Raw genomic sequence first — 13,468 nt, 5'->3', positions numbered from 1 at the left:
CGGTGTCAAATGCTAATGAAAAATAGCCAGGGAATTTAGCAACATGGAGGTCGATGGTAATCTTTAATAGAGTGCTAAGGGCTGCAGACAGTGAAGATTAGCAGCTCTCAGGAAAACTGGCTGGAAAAGGCAGTCGAGAGAGTTCTTGGCATTGAGGGGTGAGTTTGGATAGAGTAATGGGGGAGTTTTTTAAATATGGAGAAATGGAGAAATCTGTTTCCATGGTAATGAGGAGGGTCCAGGAAAGAGAATCAAGTGTACAAAGTTCTCAAGAGGGCAGGAGGGCTGCAATCTGGAGCATAGATGAGGGGAGGAAAGGTTTGGGCATTAGATAAAGGAAGGGCAGTTTCATATAATGCAGCTTTAAAAACTTAAAAAAAAAATGTTTGTCTTTATTCAAATGGTCACATTGACATTAACCATTTGTCCCCCGAGAAGTAACCTGTAGGTACTTGGTTTTGCAAAACATGTTTTAATTGGTTCACCTGTCTATATTCCATCTTTGCACACTCATTTTCCTTTTGTGATTATTAGAATTCAGGTCAGTGGTTTATTCAGTCAAATAACATTCTAGATTCAGTTGAACAACTAAAGTTGTGTTTACTCTCATTCTTTTTTCAGGCCGCTCAACTGTAAATTTGTATTAGGTCTCTTAACACATATATTTTGCCCTGTGTAAAATGTCAGAAATGTTCCTATTTGGAGAAAGCCTTCTGACATTATCAGCCATTTGACTTCAAGGGGCTACCACTTCTTTCTATGTATAGTAGATTTTAAAAATCAGAAATATTTTTACATACCCTTGGAAATCTTAGTCATTCTGAATCACCACTTTTAATTTTGTACTTTTCCAACTGAAAACTGTAAGAGGAGAAATACGTTCTGTCTGGTTTAAAATGTGTCTTTGAAACCAATTTGTCTTCAAAATACATTGCTGGAACAGATTTGAAGTGTAAATAATAGCCCTGTTTATAGAATAGGGCCCTCAGTGCACACAGAGGTTAAATGATTTCTTCTGGGGTGGTGATGGGGCGTCAGCTAAGAATTATAGTAACAGTGCCAGAAAGAAATCTTATTTTTTTAAAAAATTTATTTATTTTTATCATTTTTGGCTGTGTTGGGTCTTTGTTGCTGCACACGGGCTTTCTCTAGTTGCGGCAAGTGGGGGCTAATCTTCGTTGTGGTGCACGGGCTTCTCACTGCGTTGGCTTCTCTTGTTGCGAAGCACAGGCTCTAGGCGTGTGGGCTTCAGTAGTTGTGGCACGCAGGCTCAATAGTTGTGGCACGCGGGCTCAATAGTTGTGGCTCGCGAGCTCTAGAGCGCAGGCTCGGTAGTTGTGGCGCACGGGCTTAGCTGCTCCGCGGCATGTGGAATCTTCCCGGACCAGGGATCAAACCCGTGTCCCCTGCATTGGCAGGTGGATTCTTAACCACTGCACCACCAGGGAAGCCCAGAAAGAAATCTTAATTTGTCATCAGGCCAAGTTTACATATTAGGCTTTCACTGGTAAATGTAAGTGTGGGAATGAGAAACAGCAAAAACGAAACTCACAAGCCTACTCTGTGCTGAAACTCCAGGTGTCTTAATAGTTGTGAACTCTCATTACTTCACAAGCCACAGGAAGATAGAGTATGGTCTGCATTTAGTCATTCAGCATTCATTACTAACAAATAATTTGCTAATTTACTTTGCGTATTTTTTGCCCGGCAAATAGACATGAAAGCTCCTCTGGAATGCAAGCTCCTTGCTGTTGGCACTTTTGTTTACTGGGCGCTGAATAAATATATGTTAAATGAATTATGAGTGTATTGAGGACACACTATGTACACCTGTACAGTATTCTTAGGCATGGCTGATAAGCAGGGGAGTTAGGCTACCCCAGATGGGAAAAAGTGAGCCATGTTTGCTCAGTAAATACCAAGACAATCTGGGTTACATGTTTGTGAGGAATTACGGCCTCTGGAATCTGATAGATATAACTTTTTCCTCTTAAAAAGAAATGCCTCAAATACATTGATTGGTTTTTCTAATTTCAAGTGCTACTTAATCTTCGTCATAAATATTCAAACATGATAGAAATCACGGGTAGTCACAATCTCCTGAAATGCTAACTTTTACCTCTCGAGATATGCCTTGCTGATATCCACAGTGTCTCTGTTGGGCATGTGGCTTTCGGGTAGTTCCCTTGAGAGCCAATGCGTGGAGTCAGCAGTTGTCACACCAGCAGCAGGAATGGAACAGTGGTTTTCTCTAAACACAGCACACTACCCTTGGCTCAATTATTTAATCCAAAAATTATATTCTCAGGAGGATTTATGATAGGTGATAAAGTTTAATAAGTTGTATCTTTCAAATTTATCAGAGGGTGTCCTAAGGAAATTGTGTTTGGGTGGAGAAGAGATACGGTGTATTTATTTTGTGAGTGTCAGGCTTAAGAGATTGTTTTTTTTTTTTCGGTACGCGGGCCTCTCACTGTTGTGGCCTCTCCCGTTGCGGAGCACAGGCTCCAGACGCGCAGGCTCAGCGGCCATGGCTCACGGGCCCAGCCGCTCCGCGGCATGTGGGATCTTCCCGAAACCTGGGCACGAACCCGTGTCCCCTGCATCAGCAGGCGGACTCTCAAACACTGCGCCACCAGGGAAGCCCAAGAGATTAGTTTTTACATGACGTTGGTTTGTAAAGATAAGTGGTTTGGGTTCATTTTAACACCTTACTTTTACCAGTTTATTTCTTCTTCACCAAACATTCAAATGTTTATTTATGTGTAGTTAAGGTAAATCAATAATGAAATGTAGAGCCTTTTACCTTGTTATGCAAGTCATTTTTATCACTTCACTTTATATTTCATTGAAAGCAGCAAACCAAATCCCAACCAAATATCCACCAGCAATGGCAAACCTGGTGCTGTGAATGGAGCCGTGGGATCCGCATTCCAGCCGCAGAACCCTCTCCTAGGGCGAGCCTGTGAGAGCTGCTATGGTAAGTTTTCTCCAGTAGGGCTTCCCCAGCTCCTCTGATGCCTGTTGTGGGTGAAGGGCAGGGAATTGTGCTGGCACTGCCGGGCAGGAGGTGCGAGAGGTCAGCACTGCGCAGAGGGCAGAATAATGTAGCCTCAGAGTGGACAAGTGCCCATCCTTACCTTCCACCTGGACACTGAGTTTAGGTATTGGGTTTCCTTTGATTTGCTTCTGTGGTGTCCTGGGTTTGTTGAGCAGTGTGTGCTAAGCTGTGTGCTAATAAGCTCAGTAGTTGTGGCGCATGGGGCTTAGTTGCTCTGTGGCATGTGGGATCTTCCCGGACCAGGGCTCGAATCCGTGTCCCTTGCATTGGCAGGTGGATTCTTAACCACTGTGCTGCCAGGGAAGCCTGAAAATTAGATTCTTTTGCTCAAGATTTTACATGGATTGCGTAACTGTTTTTGAGTTGGCAATTAGATTTTGAACTTCATTTATATTTAAATGAAAATAAGAAGAATCCTGCAGACAAGTGGTAGTGGCTTAATGTGTCTTATTTTTGCCTTACAAACCCCTTTCATGTTATATGTAGTCTCACATATCCCTTTAAATAATTATTTCACCATTTTTATGTGTGCATGACAAATAAGCAATTTTAATTTTAGGTCCATATATTAAATAATCTATTATAAAATGTATCTTACTATAATATACATATAAGTTTTATCTTTATAGAAAGATAGAATTTGGTGTTTTCTATTTGTCACTTTCATTGAATTTGAGTTAATTATATAAAGAGAAAGGCATTTGTTGACATACTAAAATGACATGTCATGATTTCTGATAACTTATTTCCAGAAATTTACACAATATTTTTAATATTTAATATTGTACAAAATGTTTTTAATGAACCAACAAAAACTCCTTCAGCAGCACAATGTATAATATAGGGCTCTTCACCTCATGGCCCCTCTTAGTAAGGGCCACAGGCACTTGATATCTATAGAAATAAATGGTTTAATGAATTCTCACTTGAAAAATACATACATGTATTAGACTTTCCTGTTTGTCGGGTAAACTGGAAGAAGAAAAATAACATTGTAAACTAAAGATGGCTTTGGAATATTTTTTAAATATTTGACCATATGTGTATTGATATTACAAGTTATGTCGCATTCTTTGTTTTTTCTTATTTTTCCTCCGTCTTTAGCTACACAGTCTCATCAGTGGTATTCTTGGGGCCCACCTAATATGCAGTGTAGGTTATGTGCAACCTGTTGGCTCTATTGGAAAAAATATGGAGGCCTAAAAATGCCCACCCAGTCGGAAGAGGAGAAGTTACCTCCCAGCCCAGCTACAGAGGTACACAAGCAATAGTCTTTTTAGTGTTGAGAAATGTAGTGTTTTTTAGCGCCTGGATCATTCCTTGGAAACAGAAGTACAGTATAGGATAAGTTAAAAACAAACAAAGCTATTATAGCTAAATGTAGTACTGAAACGTTGAGGGTGGGTATGGAGATAGGGGCAGGGACAAATCCAATTTTTTCAGGTATTCAAAGTATCGGTCTTGAGAGATTACTCAAAAGAAGAACAATGTGTGTGGGAGGTGTTAGCATGAGTAGAGAGCTTACAAATTAAATACTGGTTTTAATGGCTTTTTTGGAAATAGTTTGCAACCTTTCGGTACTGTTGAAAATGTGTTTTATTGCATAAAGTAATAAATACAAACTGAGCATTCTTTCTGTCCCTGGGCTATCGTAGGAGGGACAAGAAGGCATGGGCTCAATCTTGAGGTGAACAACAGTTAAAATATGATTTTGGTAAAATTCTCATAGATGGCAGGTATCAAGCACCTATGTCTACCAGAGAGAGGTTGTTCTTTTTGAGAGCTAGCAAGATTTAAGGACCCCCTTCGATTTTTTTTTTAAAAAAAGTAGTCTCTCCTCTGGCAATTTTTTACTGTTGTGAATGTGATTTTGGATTAAGGTCAATTTAGGAGAAAAAATATATAGGATCACAGACACCCTTACTTCCACCCAGTTTCCTTCTCTACTCCCCACCTCCTACTCCAAAGTACATACTTTTAAATTCTCTCCCCTGTAATAAGTTATAGATTCTTCAGTGAAAGACTTAAAAACTGCGCTTTTCTTTGAACAGGATGCAAGGAGTTTTTTTTTTATGCTTCCCTAAAAATATATTCTTTTTTTTGTTTTACATCTTTATTGGAGTATAATTGCTTTACAATCATGTGTTAATTTCTGCTTTATAACAAAGTGAATCAGTTATACATATACATATGTTCCCATATCTCTTCCCTCTTGCGTCTCCCTCCCTCCCACCCTCCCTATCCCACCCATCTAGGTGGTCACAAAGCACCGAGCTGATCTCCCTGTGCTATGCGGCTGCTTCCCACTAGCTATCTACCTTACGTTTGGTAGTGTATATATGTCCATGCCTCTCTCTCACTTTGTCACAGCTTACCCTTCCCCCTCCCCATATCCTCAAGTCCATTCTCTAGTAGGTCTGTGTCTTTATTCTTGTCTTACCCCTAGGTTCTTCATGACATTTTTTTTTTCTTAAATTCCATATATATGTGTTAGCATATGGTATTTGTCTTTCTCTTTCTGACTTACTTCACTCTGTATGACAGACTCTAGGTCTATCCACCTCATCACAAATTTGTTTCTTTTTATGGCTGAGTGATGTTCCATTGTATATATGTGCCACATCTTCTTTATCCATTCATCCGATGATGGGCACTTAGGTTGTTTCCATCTCCGGGAGGAGTATTATATTTTGACAAGTTCTGTTCCTTACATGTTTGTTGGTGTCTGATTTTATAGGACCCTCGAGTTCGAAGTCACATGTCTCGCCAGGCCATGCAGGGGATGCCGGTCCGAAACACTGGGAGCCCAAAGTCTGCAGTGAAGACCCGTCAAGCTTTCTTCCTTCACACTACATATTTCACAAAATTTGCTCGTCAGGTCTGCAAAAATACCCTCCGGCTGCGGCAGGCAGCAAGACGGCCGTTTGTTCCTATTAATTATGCTGCCATTAGGGCAGAATGTAAGATGCTTTTAAATTCTTAACCTTATATGTTGTGCTTCTGACCATTTCCTCTCTTTCCCTCTCTCTCTCTTTTTGTTTTTGTTTGCAATAAACATAAGTTCTTGTGTACAGCCTTTTATTTGGTTTATTTTTTTTTAACATTGTTTTGTCTGCTGCCATTTGTATAATGCCAACCTGAAAACATTGAAACTTCTGCAGTCTTTATGAGAAAGCAGTGCTCAGCAAAAGATTGGTGGGAGGTGATCCTATCCAGTGGGGTTTTGTGATGGAATTACCTGAAAGCCCTTATCGAAGAGGGATTTTTACCTATAAGGTAGAATAAAATTTGCCAATTTACACTAATGAGAAATTGTATGTCTTTGTAAACTTCTCAATTTCCCACAAACCTTTTACAATTATCATACAATATTCTGGAAATTCACAGTGTTTCATAACAAATTAGAAGATTTAGCAAATTATAAATGAATTTTAAAGTTTTTTGGGTGAATTTTCTGAAAAACACATTTAATTTTTACAAGCTAGTGTCTGAATTTGTGGTTGAGCATTCTTTCTATTTGTCCAGTTTGGTTTCCATTTCATAATCATATACCATATACATTACTACATAAAATTTACATGGCTTTATTACTCATTATCAACACATTCAGTCTTGCTTATGTTTTTTTGTTGTTGTTAGAACAAAGGTCATATGTACCGATGAATTGCAGGTTGTTCTGTTATTACCATGTACCCCTAAATGTGTCCATAATTTGTGTGTGAACTCTGATTCTAAGTCTTGCTACTTTTAGTTACATTCCTGTTTAGCATGTTAGAGCCATGAAACTTTTTTTCCCTATGGGATGAGAAAACTTGCTGTCTGGCTTAACAGGTAGGAAATCTTAAAGACATTCAGTAGATAACTCTATCTGTGAGATAAGAAATTTCTTATTATGAGATGTTCCATTTTGATTTAAAGAGGGTATCTGTAAAAGGAGTGATGATTGAAAAGTGTTTTTTGTTCCTAAAGATAATTTTCAACAGAACAGTTGAAAGGCTTTAAAACTTACAGGTAAAAGCTTTATAAGAAGAAGAAAAGTGCTTTGTAAAGTGAGTAGAAATTGGAAGTAATCTCTGCGTCCCATGGAGGGGAAACTTAGCTACATGAAACTCATGTATATGTGAGAACTTAGGCATGTATATTGAGGTTTTGTGCTAGCATTTCTGAGTTCATGGATTTATGTTATCACTTTCTTACCATTTTAAGGAACTAGAAAATATTTATGTCCATGAATATACGGCTTAGCTGATTTAAAACATATACGTTTATATATAATTTATTAAATATAAAAAATAAAAAACACATGAGAAAGAAAGTGAATGAAATTCTTCCATTAAAATTGGCCAGGCTCCAGGATCATCTTTGTTGCTATGAGTGGAAAAGAAACTATCACCAACTAAATTGGCTTCTGAGGAAGCTTCTGTTTCTCATTAAGCTTCTGTTAATTTCTCAGTTAATTTGCACATTGTCTTTATTTTGATGATTCTTCAATGAAGTACGTTTTTGTGTCACCTTATTTTAATTTTTCTCAGTTAAAAGACCATACTACCATAAAAGAGTCGAGATTAAATTACCTGTATTTTATTTCTACAAACATATATCTATAATAATAATGGTAATAAAAGAACAGACTCCTTTGTTGTGATGAGAGTCAAGGAGCATATTTTATTTTGTATTTAGCTTCATTGGTCAAGTTACAAATAGAATCAGATTCTCAGAATAATTTTACCTGGAAATTTAAAACTATAAAGTTTCAGCAGCCACCTACTCAGTCCCAGTCCCCCCACCCAGCAAGCAGCTAATGAACTCTTTTCCTAGCATCTAATTGCTTCTTGCATTATCTTCTCCCTTCTTATATTTGTATCTTGTCACAACCTCTTTAGCAGATTCCTTGATCTTGGCTTGTTAGCAAGATTAGGTGTTAATAACCCGATGTCTGTATGCAACCATGTTTATGGTCCAGGGGGAGGTTAAAGCTGTATTTGTATTTTTGGTTTTTTTGGTAAGCTTTCCTTGGTTTCTCAAAGGCAGTGGTGACCCTGTCCCTCCCCCCAAAAGTTAACAATCTCCGTGATGGTGAATGACTTTCAGATCAGGTGAAAGTTTGTAATTCTAAAGATATTGATGGATCAAGAGCTCCAATTAATGCATTTAGAATAATTCTTTATAATACTGGAAAAGGAAACTAGTTTTGCCTGTGAACTTGAGAATCTTCCTCTTATAAGAAGTATAGAAGTTGACCCCTTCCATGGCTCCTGGCCTTGGCAGCAACACCACAACCAGTATCACAGCCAGAGTTGATGGGGTATCAGACTACAGAAGAGTGAAGAAGTGGGGAACTGAGGAGATAAATTCTCAGTTACATGGGGGAGAGCAGAGTCATAACTTTAAGATTTCGACTTACAAGTTAATCCTTGTTTAGAGGAAGTTTTTTTTTTTTTTTTAATTTGTTACAGCAGTGCTCTCTGGCCTTTATTTTCACTAAGAAACTGGTGTTAAGGAATACAGTATAGTGAGCAGGGGAATCTTTGTTTGCATGTCCATAAAGCATCGCAGGAAAATGTAAGAAGTAATATCTTTGGGAAGGGAAACTGGGAGGCTGAGGGAAAAGGGTGGGAAGGAGACTTACCACTATTCATCCTTCTAAACTTTTCGATTTTGAGTCATAGGAATATATTTCCTATTAAAAAGTCATGGGAATATATTTCCTATTAAAATTTTTTTTAAAACTTGAAATAACTATACACTATGACCAACATGTGTTTTATAGATATAGATATAGATGTAAAAAATGACTGTTAAAACCAAATCCCAAATACCTATTTATTTGAATGATATACCTTTGTATGTAAATATGTAAGTCCATGCGAAAAATTGCTAACATCAGTACAGTGCCTGAGCCAGTTCTACCATGTAGATAGTACTTAATAAAAATGGATTGCTAGACCAAAACCCAAAACGTTGCATAAAGAAAAGTACGATGTCCTTGACAAGATTTGCAGACCAACTGCATGGTTGTAACAGCATCAAGTTTCAGACATCCTGCCCCTGCTTCCCTTTGACACCCCTCCCCTCATTAAAAAAAGCCATAATATAATGATGATGGTTTTCCTCCTTTGTTACTATCATGAGACTTTACCACTGAGTTACTGGATGACTGATTTGTCAAAGATCTGTAAAATCACCCAACACCTGATGAGCACAGGGCTTCTATTTGAGACTCAAGATCCAGAGACTAAGGTTAAGCAGAAGTAGTATATTAGCAGCATTTCAGAGATGAAGCAAAAGTCCCCAGAGAAATGGATCCAAATGACTTACCTGCCCCCTCTGTAGCTTGCATGGATAATTAAGTATTTTCTGGGTTGATAACACACGAGACTTGAATGACAGCACCATTTCCCAGTATGAATGTTTTCAAGGGATACGTGGAGCCCTTTTTTTCTGTTTGAAGATGCTAAATCAACTTCAGAAGTATTATCCCAAGGGCCCATATTCAGAAGAAGAAACTTGTTATATATTTTATGAGATTTCTAGAGGTTTCTCAGTGAAAGTTACTGTTAATAATTGTATAAAGTTTTGTGAAATTTTAAGTTCTAACATTAGGAGAACAGTTTTGGCTTGTTTATTTTGGTAGTTTATTATTTTAATAAAAATTTGTCTTTGGATACTTAAAATTTTTTTAAAGGTACGAAAGTAGTTACAAATCTTAACGCCATTCCCGTTCCTACCTCTTTTAGAGGTAACCATTGTCATCAGTGTCTGAAGTATCCAGAGACATCCTGTGTATCTCTAAGAAACTAAGTAGGTGTATTTTTTGTTTTTGTACAGACGTTAATGTCTACGTTGTTCTGCACCTTGCCTTTTTTACTTAACGTATCTTGGAGGCCATACCAGTACATTGAGAACTACATCCTCTTTTTTGTGTGTGGGGGGGGTGATTTTCTTTCTTTTTTCTTTGAAGTGTATTTATTTATTTTTGGCCACGTGGCATGCAGGATCTTAGTTCCCCAACCAGGAATTGAACCTGTGCTCCCTGCATTGGAAGTGCAGTCTTAACCACTGGACTGCCAGGGAAGTCCCACCTCCTTTTTTTATCAGCTGCATAATAGTCTATTTTGTACTTCAGCCAGTACTTCTCCTATTTAAAAAAAAATTACGTTGTTTCCAATCCCTTTCTATTACAAGTAGTGTTGCAACAAATATACAGATATCATTTAAGACTGATGTATGGGGCTTCCCTGGTGGCGCAGTGGTTGAGAGTCCGCCTGCCGACGCAGGGGACAACGGTTCGTGCCCCAGTCCGGGAAGATATCACGTGCTGCAGAACGGCTAGGCCCGTGAGCCATGGCCGCTGAGCCTGCGCGTCCGGAGCCTGTGCTCCGCAACGGGAGAGGCCACAACAGTGAGAGGCCCGCGTACCACAAAAAAAAAAAATGATGTGTGAAGTGTGCATGTAGCTGCTTACAGGTTAAATCCCTAAGAGTAAAACATCTGTGTCAAGCAACTTCCATTCTGAATTTTGATAGTTGCTGCCCAGTTGCCCTCAGAAAAACTATGATTTACACTCCCACCAGTGTCTAGAGAGTGCCTGTTTCTCTAGAACCTTGCCAGCAGTGTTATCCATATCTGAAACCCTTAACTAGTTGACAGGTGACATGTAAGTTATATTAGCTTGCATTTCTCATTTTGAATGAGGTAGAAAATTTTGCATATATTTGACAACCATTTGTATTTCCCTTTTTGTCACTGTTTTTGCCCCTGGCCTATTTTCTATTAAAAGTCTTACTGACTCATGGGAACTTTTTATATTTTAAGGAAGTTAGCTCTTGATCTGTAATGCAAATATTTCCCCCATTTTGTCTTTGATTTTGTTGATGTATTTGCCAAGCAGATTTTTTTAAGTAGCTGAATTTATCTTTTTTTAAAAATTTTTTTAATGGCACATGCGTTTTATGTCGTTTAGAAATTGCCTTTATAATTCCTATAAGAAAATTCTATGGATGGTTTTACTTTGATAGCAGTTTTGAAGACCCATGTGAGGTATTTTTGTGAATTTTATTTCAGTATGTACTTTCTGCAAATTTTCTGTTTTATTTTCCCTTCTAATATTACCAAAACATTTTAGAAAGATAGCCATGAGTTGCAAAAAAAAGGTAACTTTTTCCAGGTTTACCTCAGGGAGGTATAGCTCATCCTCTAGGAGGCCAGGGAAATATGCCTCGTGCTCAGTCAAGCCATTTGAGTGAGGTGAAAATGCTCTCCCTCTGGCCAGATTTTGATTCCTTCTGGTTTCTTTGGGCATTTCTCAGGTTGCTTTCTTTACCTGTGTGCTTTTAATGGGTACTAATTAATTATCTCTTTAAATATAGTTAGGTGAATAATTTGAGAGCAAGGTACCACTGGCCTGGTCTTGAGTACAGACCAGGATTCTTTTTTAAGCAACTCAAATGTGGACCTGATCATCTATGTTGATGATCATTTCTTCCAGACAGAAACTATTTCTTTCTATTTATATTCGGTATAATCACTGAATGGATGCAATTTTTATGTTAAATAGTCATGCGGTAGTCTTAGCACCCACCTTTCATCCTAATTTATTCACAGTTGAGACTGATAGTTCTTGCCACCAACTACTTCCTATAAAATATAATGAAGATTGATGAAATATGGATCCTTCTAAAAAGCTTTGATCTCCCACTCAGGTGCTCTGTAAATTCTCACTGGAACATTACGTAATTAATCCTACTAATTTAGTGAGAAATTAAAAGCAGATTAATATAAAGTGAAATGTCTATGGGTATTGTGTTGGTGACTCCTTTGATGGGTATGTTGATTATTGTCAAGGTGACAGTCAAGTGGGAGTTCATCACTTGAAGTCACATTGGCAGTTTTCCTTTGAGCCTTATAGACTGGAATAAAGAGCAAAGTTAATCTTACTACTAGTAATACAGTAATGGTTTTTGTCCAAAACATTGAGCAAATACTAAGATGATTCATTCAAGCTTTATTTTATTAATAGAAAATAAATTTCTTCTCTTGTCCTCTTCCTAAGCAGAACTTGAATTTTTGGTGAATTAGTAATATTAGGAAGGAATTATTACTGTTAGCACACAGTGATTTGACAGGTGTTTGATCCTTGCAGGGTTTGGGCTGCTTTTTAATGTTTGTTTAGATTACTCCTCCAAAATACGCTTATTATATTTCTGACTGTATCTTCACTATTATTCAATAACAGGTGAAAAGCTTCATAATAGCTTAGTAATTTTTTTTTGCTCAAAGGAAATCAGCTGAGTAGGAGGAAAAGAAACTGGACCATTTATAGTTGTCAAGTGGTTGCATAGTAATTAGCCAGTGCTTGGGATATATATTCAGATTCCAGGCTGTCTGCAGTTTGTGCTTTGTCTATTTCAATATTTTTAAATGCTGCTTTCCCACCTTTTCCTGTTTAGTAGTTATTGGAAAAGAGTGTCCTTGTTGAGAGGGCTAGAGCTAATGAAAAAGTTAATTTTTAATTTTAAATCATTTGAAGTTCCAGATTGAATTATACATTTTAACGCTAATAGTGCAGAGAATCCCTGTGGATGTCAAAGAAAATTTCCTGTATGTAGGCCTAGAAATGTGGTCTCAGCCACAGAAAATCTATAGGACATTTTTGTCAAAAATGTGAAGGTGGGAAAAGGCATAAACATAGCAGAATCATATCTGCTAAAGCTACTCTGTTAAGCTTTATGACAGTATCTGCAAATTTAAAAAACATTTCAATACACATTGTTTTTGTTGCTTCAGAGTCCACTGCTTAACTCTTTGGTATGAGAGGCAGCCATGTTTCACATCTACTCTTCCATCTAATGAGAGCTTAAAAATTAAAACGCAGAGAGTGTTTGTGTTGTGTGCTTTATTTTTCTCTGAACTGTTTTATGGTAGGGTATGAGGAATGTGATGTGACCTCTATGAACTAACATCCATCACAGTACTTTACTATTCTGACTGTTGGATGAAATACCTGTCTGCATACAGGTAACCTTTTAAATCTCTGCACTAATGACATCATAGTAGGATATGAAGGATAGAATACTAGTGATAAAACCAAATGACCCATTTTTACTTTGGGGAAGCTCTAATCTAATGGAATTGAATTTAATCGCGATAAATGAAGACTCCTCCATAGAGACCCACTCCATCTAGGTCAGGGATGGTCAAGTGTGTTGCCTTTGTCATTTTTGTCTTCCATGCCAGATTTATCCTCCATTAGGACTGATAACACCTCATACTTTATGGAAGCTTTTCTACTATAATGTAAAAATGCCATGGCTATTTTACAGATGAGCATGCACAGAAAGAAAGCATGTGCATGTAAGATGTGTGTTAGCTACATTCATAAGGGGCTTTAAAGTGAGTATTCTCCAG

General features: G+C 37.8%; 1 protein-coding gene across 11 annotated transcripts in view; it reads left to right on the top strand.

The window, feature by feature from the left end:
• MTA3 (metastasis associated 1 family member 3) overlaps positions 1 to 13,468 on the top strand; it is a 174,868-nt gene that overhangs the window by 121,756 nt on the left and 39,644 nt on the right. For 9 of the 11 annotated variants that reach the window (XR_009544227.1, XM_060169831.1, XM_060169834.1 and 6 more), the window contains 3 exons: positions 2,856 to 2,980; positions 4,166 to 4,317; positions 5,799 to 6,021. Coding sequence is in view for 10 of the 11 variants with exons in the window: in XM_060169831.1 (XP_060025814.1) it covers positions 2,856 to 2,980; positions 4,166 to 4,317; positions 5,799 to 6,021 (500 nt within the window). In the remaining variant the exon portion in view is untranslated. Of the gene's footprint in view, positions 1 to 2,855; positions 2,981 to 4,165; positions 4,318 to 5,798; positions 6,138 to 13,468 lie in introns of those variants that run through there. The other 2 variants (XM_060169832.1, XM_060169840.1) reach the window with 2 other exon arrangements.

The sequence above is a fragment of the Lagenorhynchus albirostris genome, chromosome 13 (assembly GCF_949774975.1).
Source record: "Lagenorhynchus albirostris chromosome 13, mLagAlb1.1, whole genome shotgun sequence".
Taxonomy (NCBI): Eukaryota; Metazoa; Chordata; class Mammalia; order Artiodactyla; family Delphinidae; genus Lagenorhynchus; species Lagenorhynchus albirostris.
The sequence above is the reverse complement of the archived record's forward strand: the minus strand, read 5'-3'. Positions and strand labels throughout refer to the sequence as shown.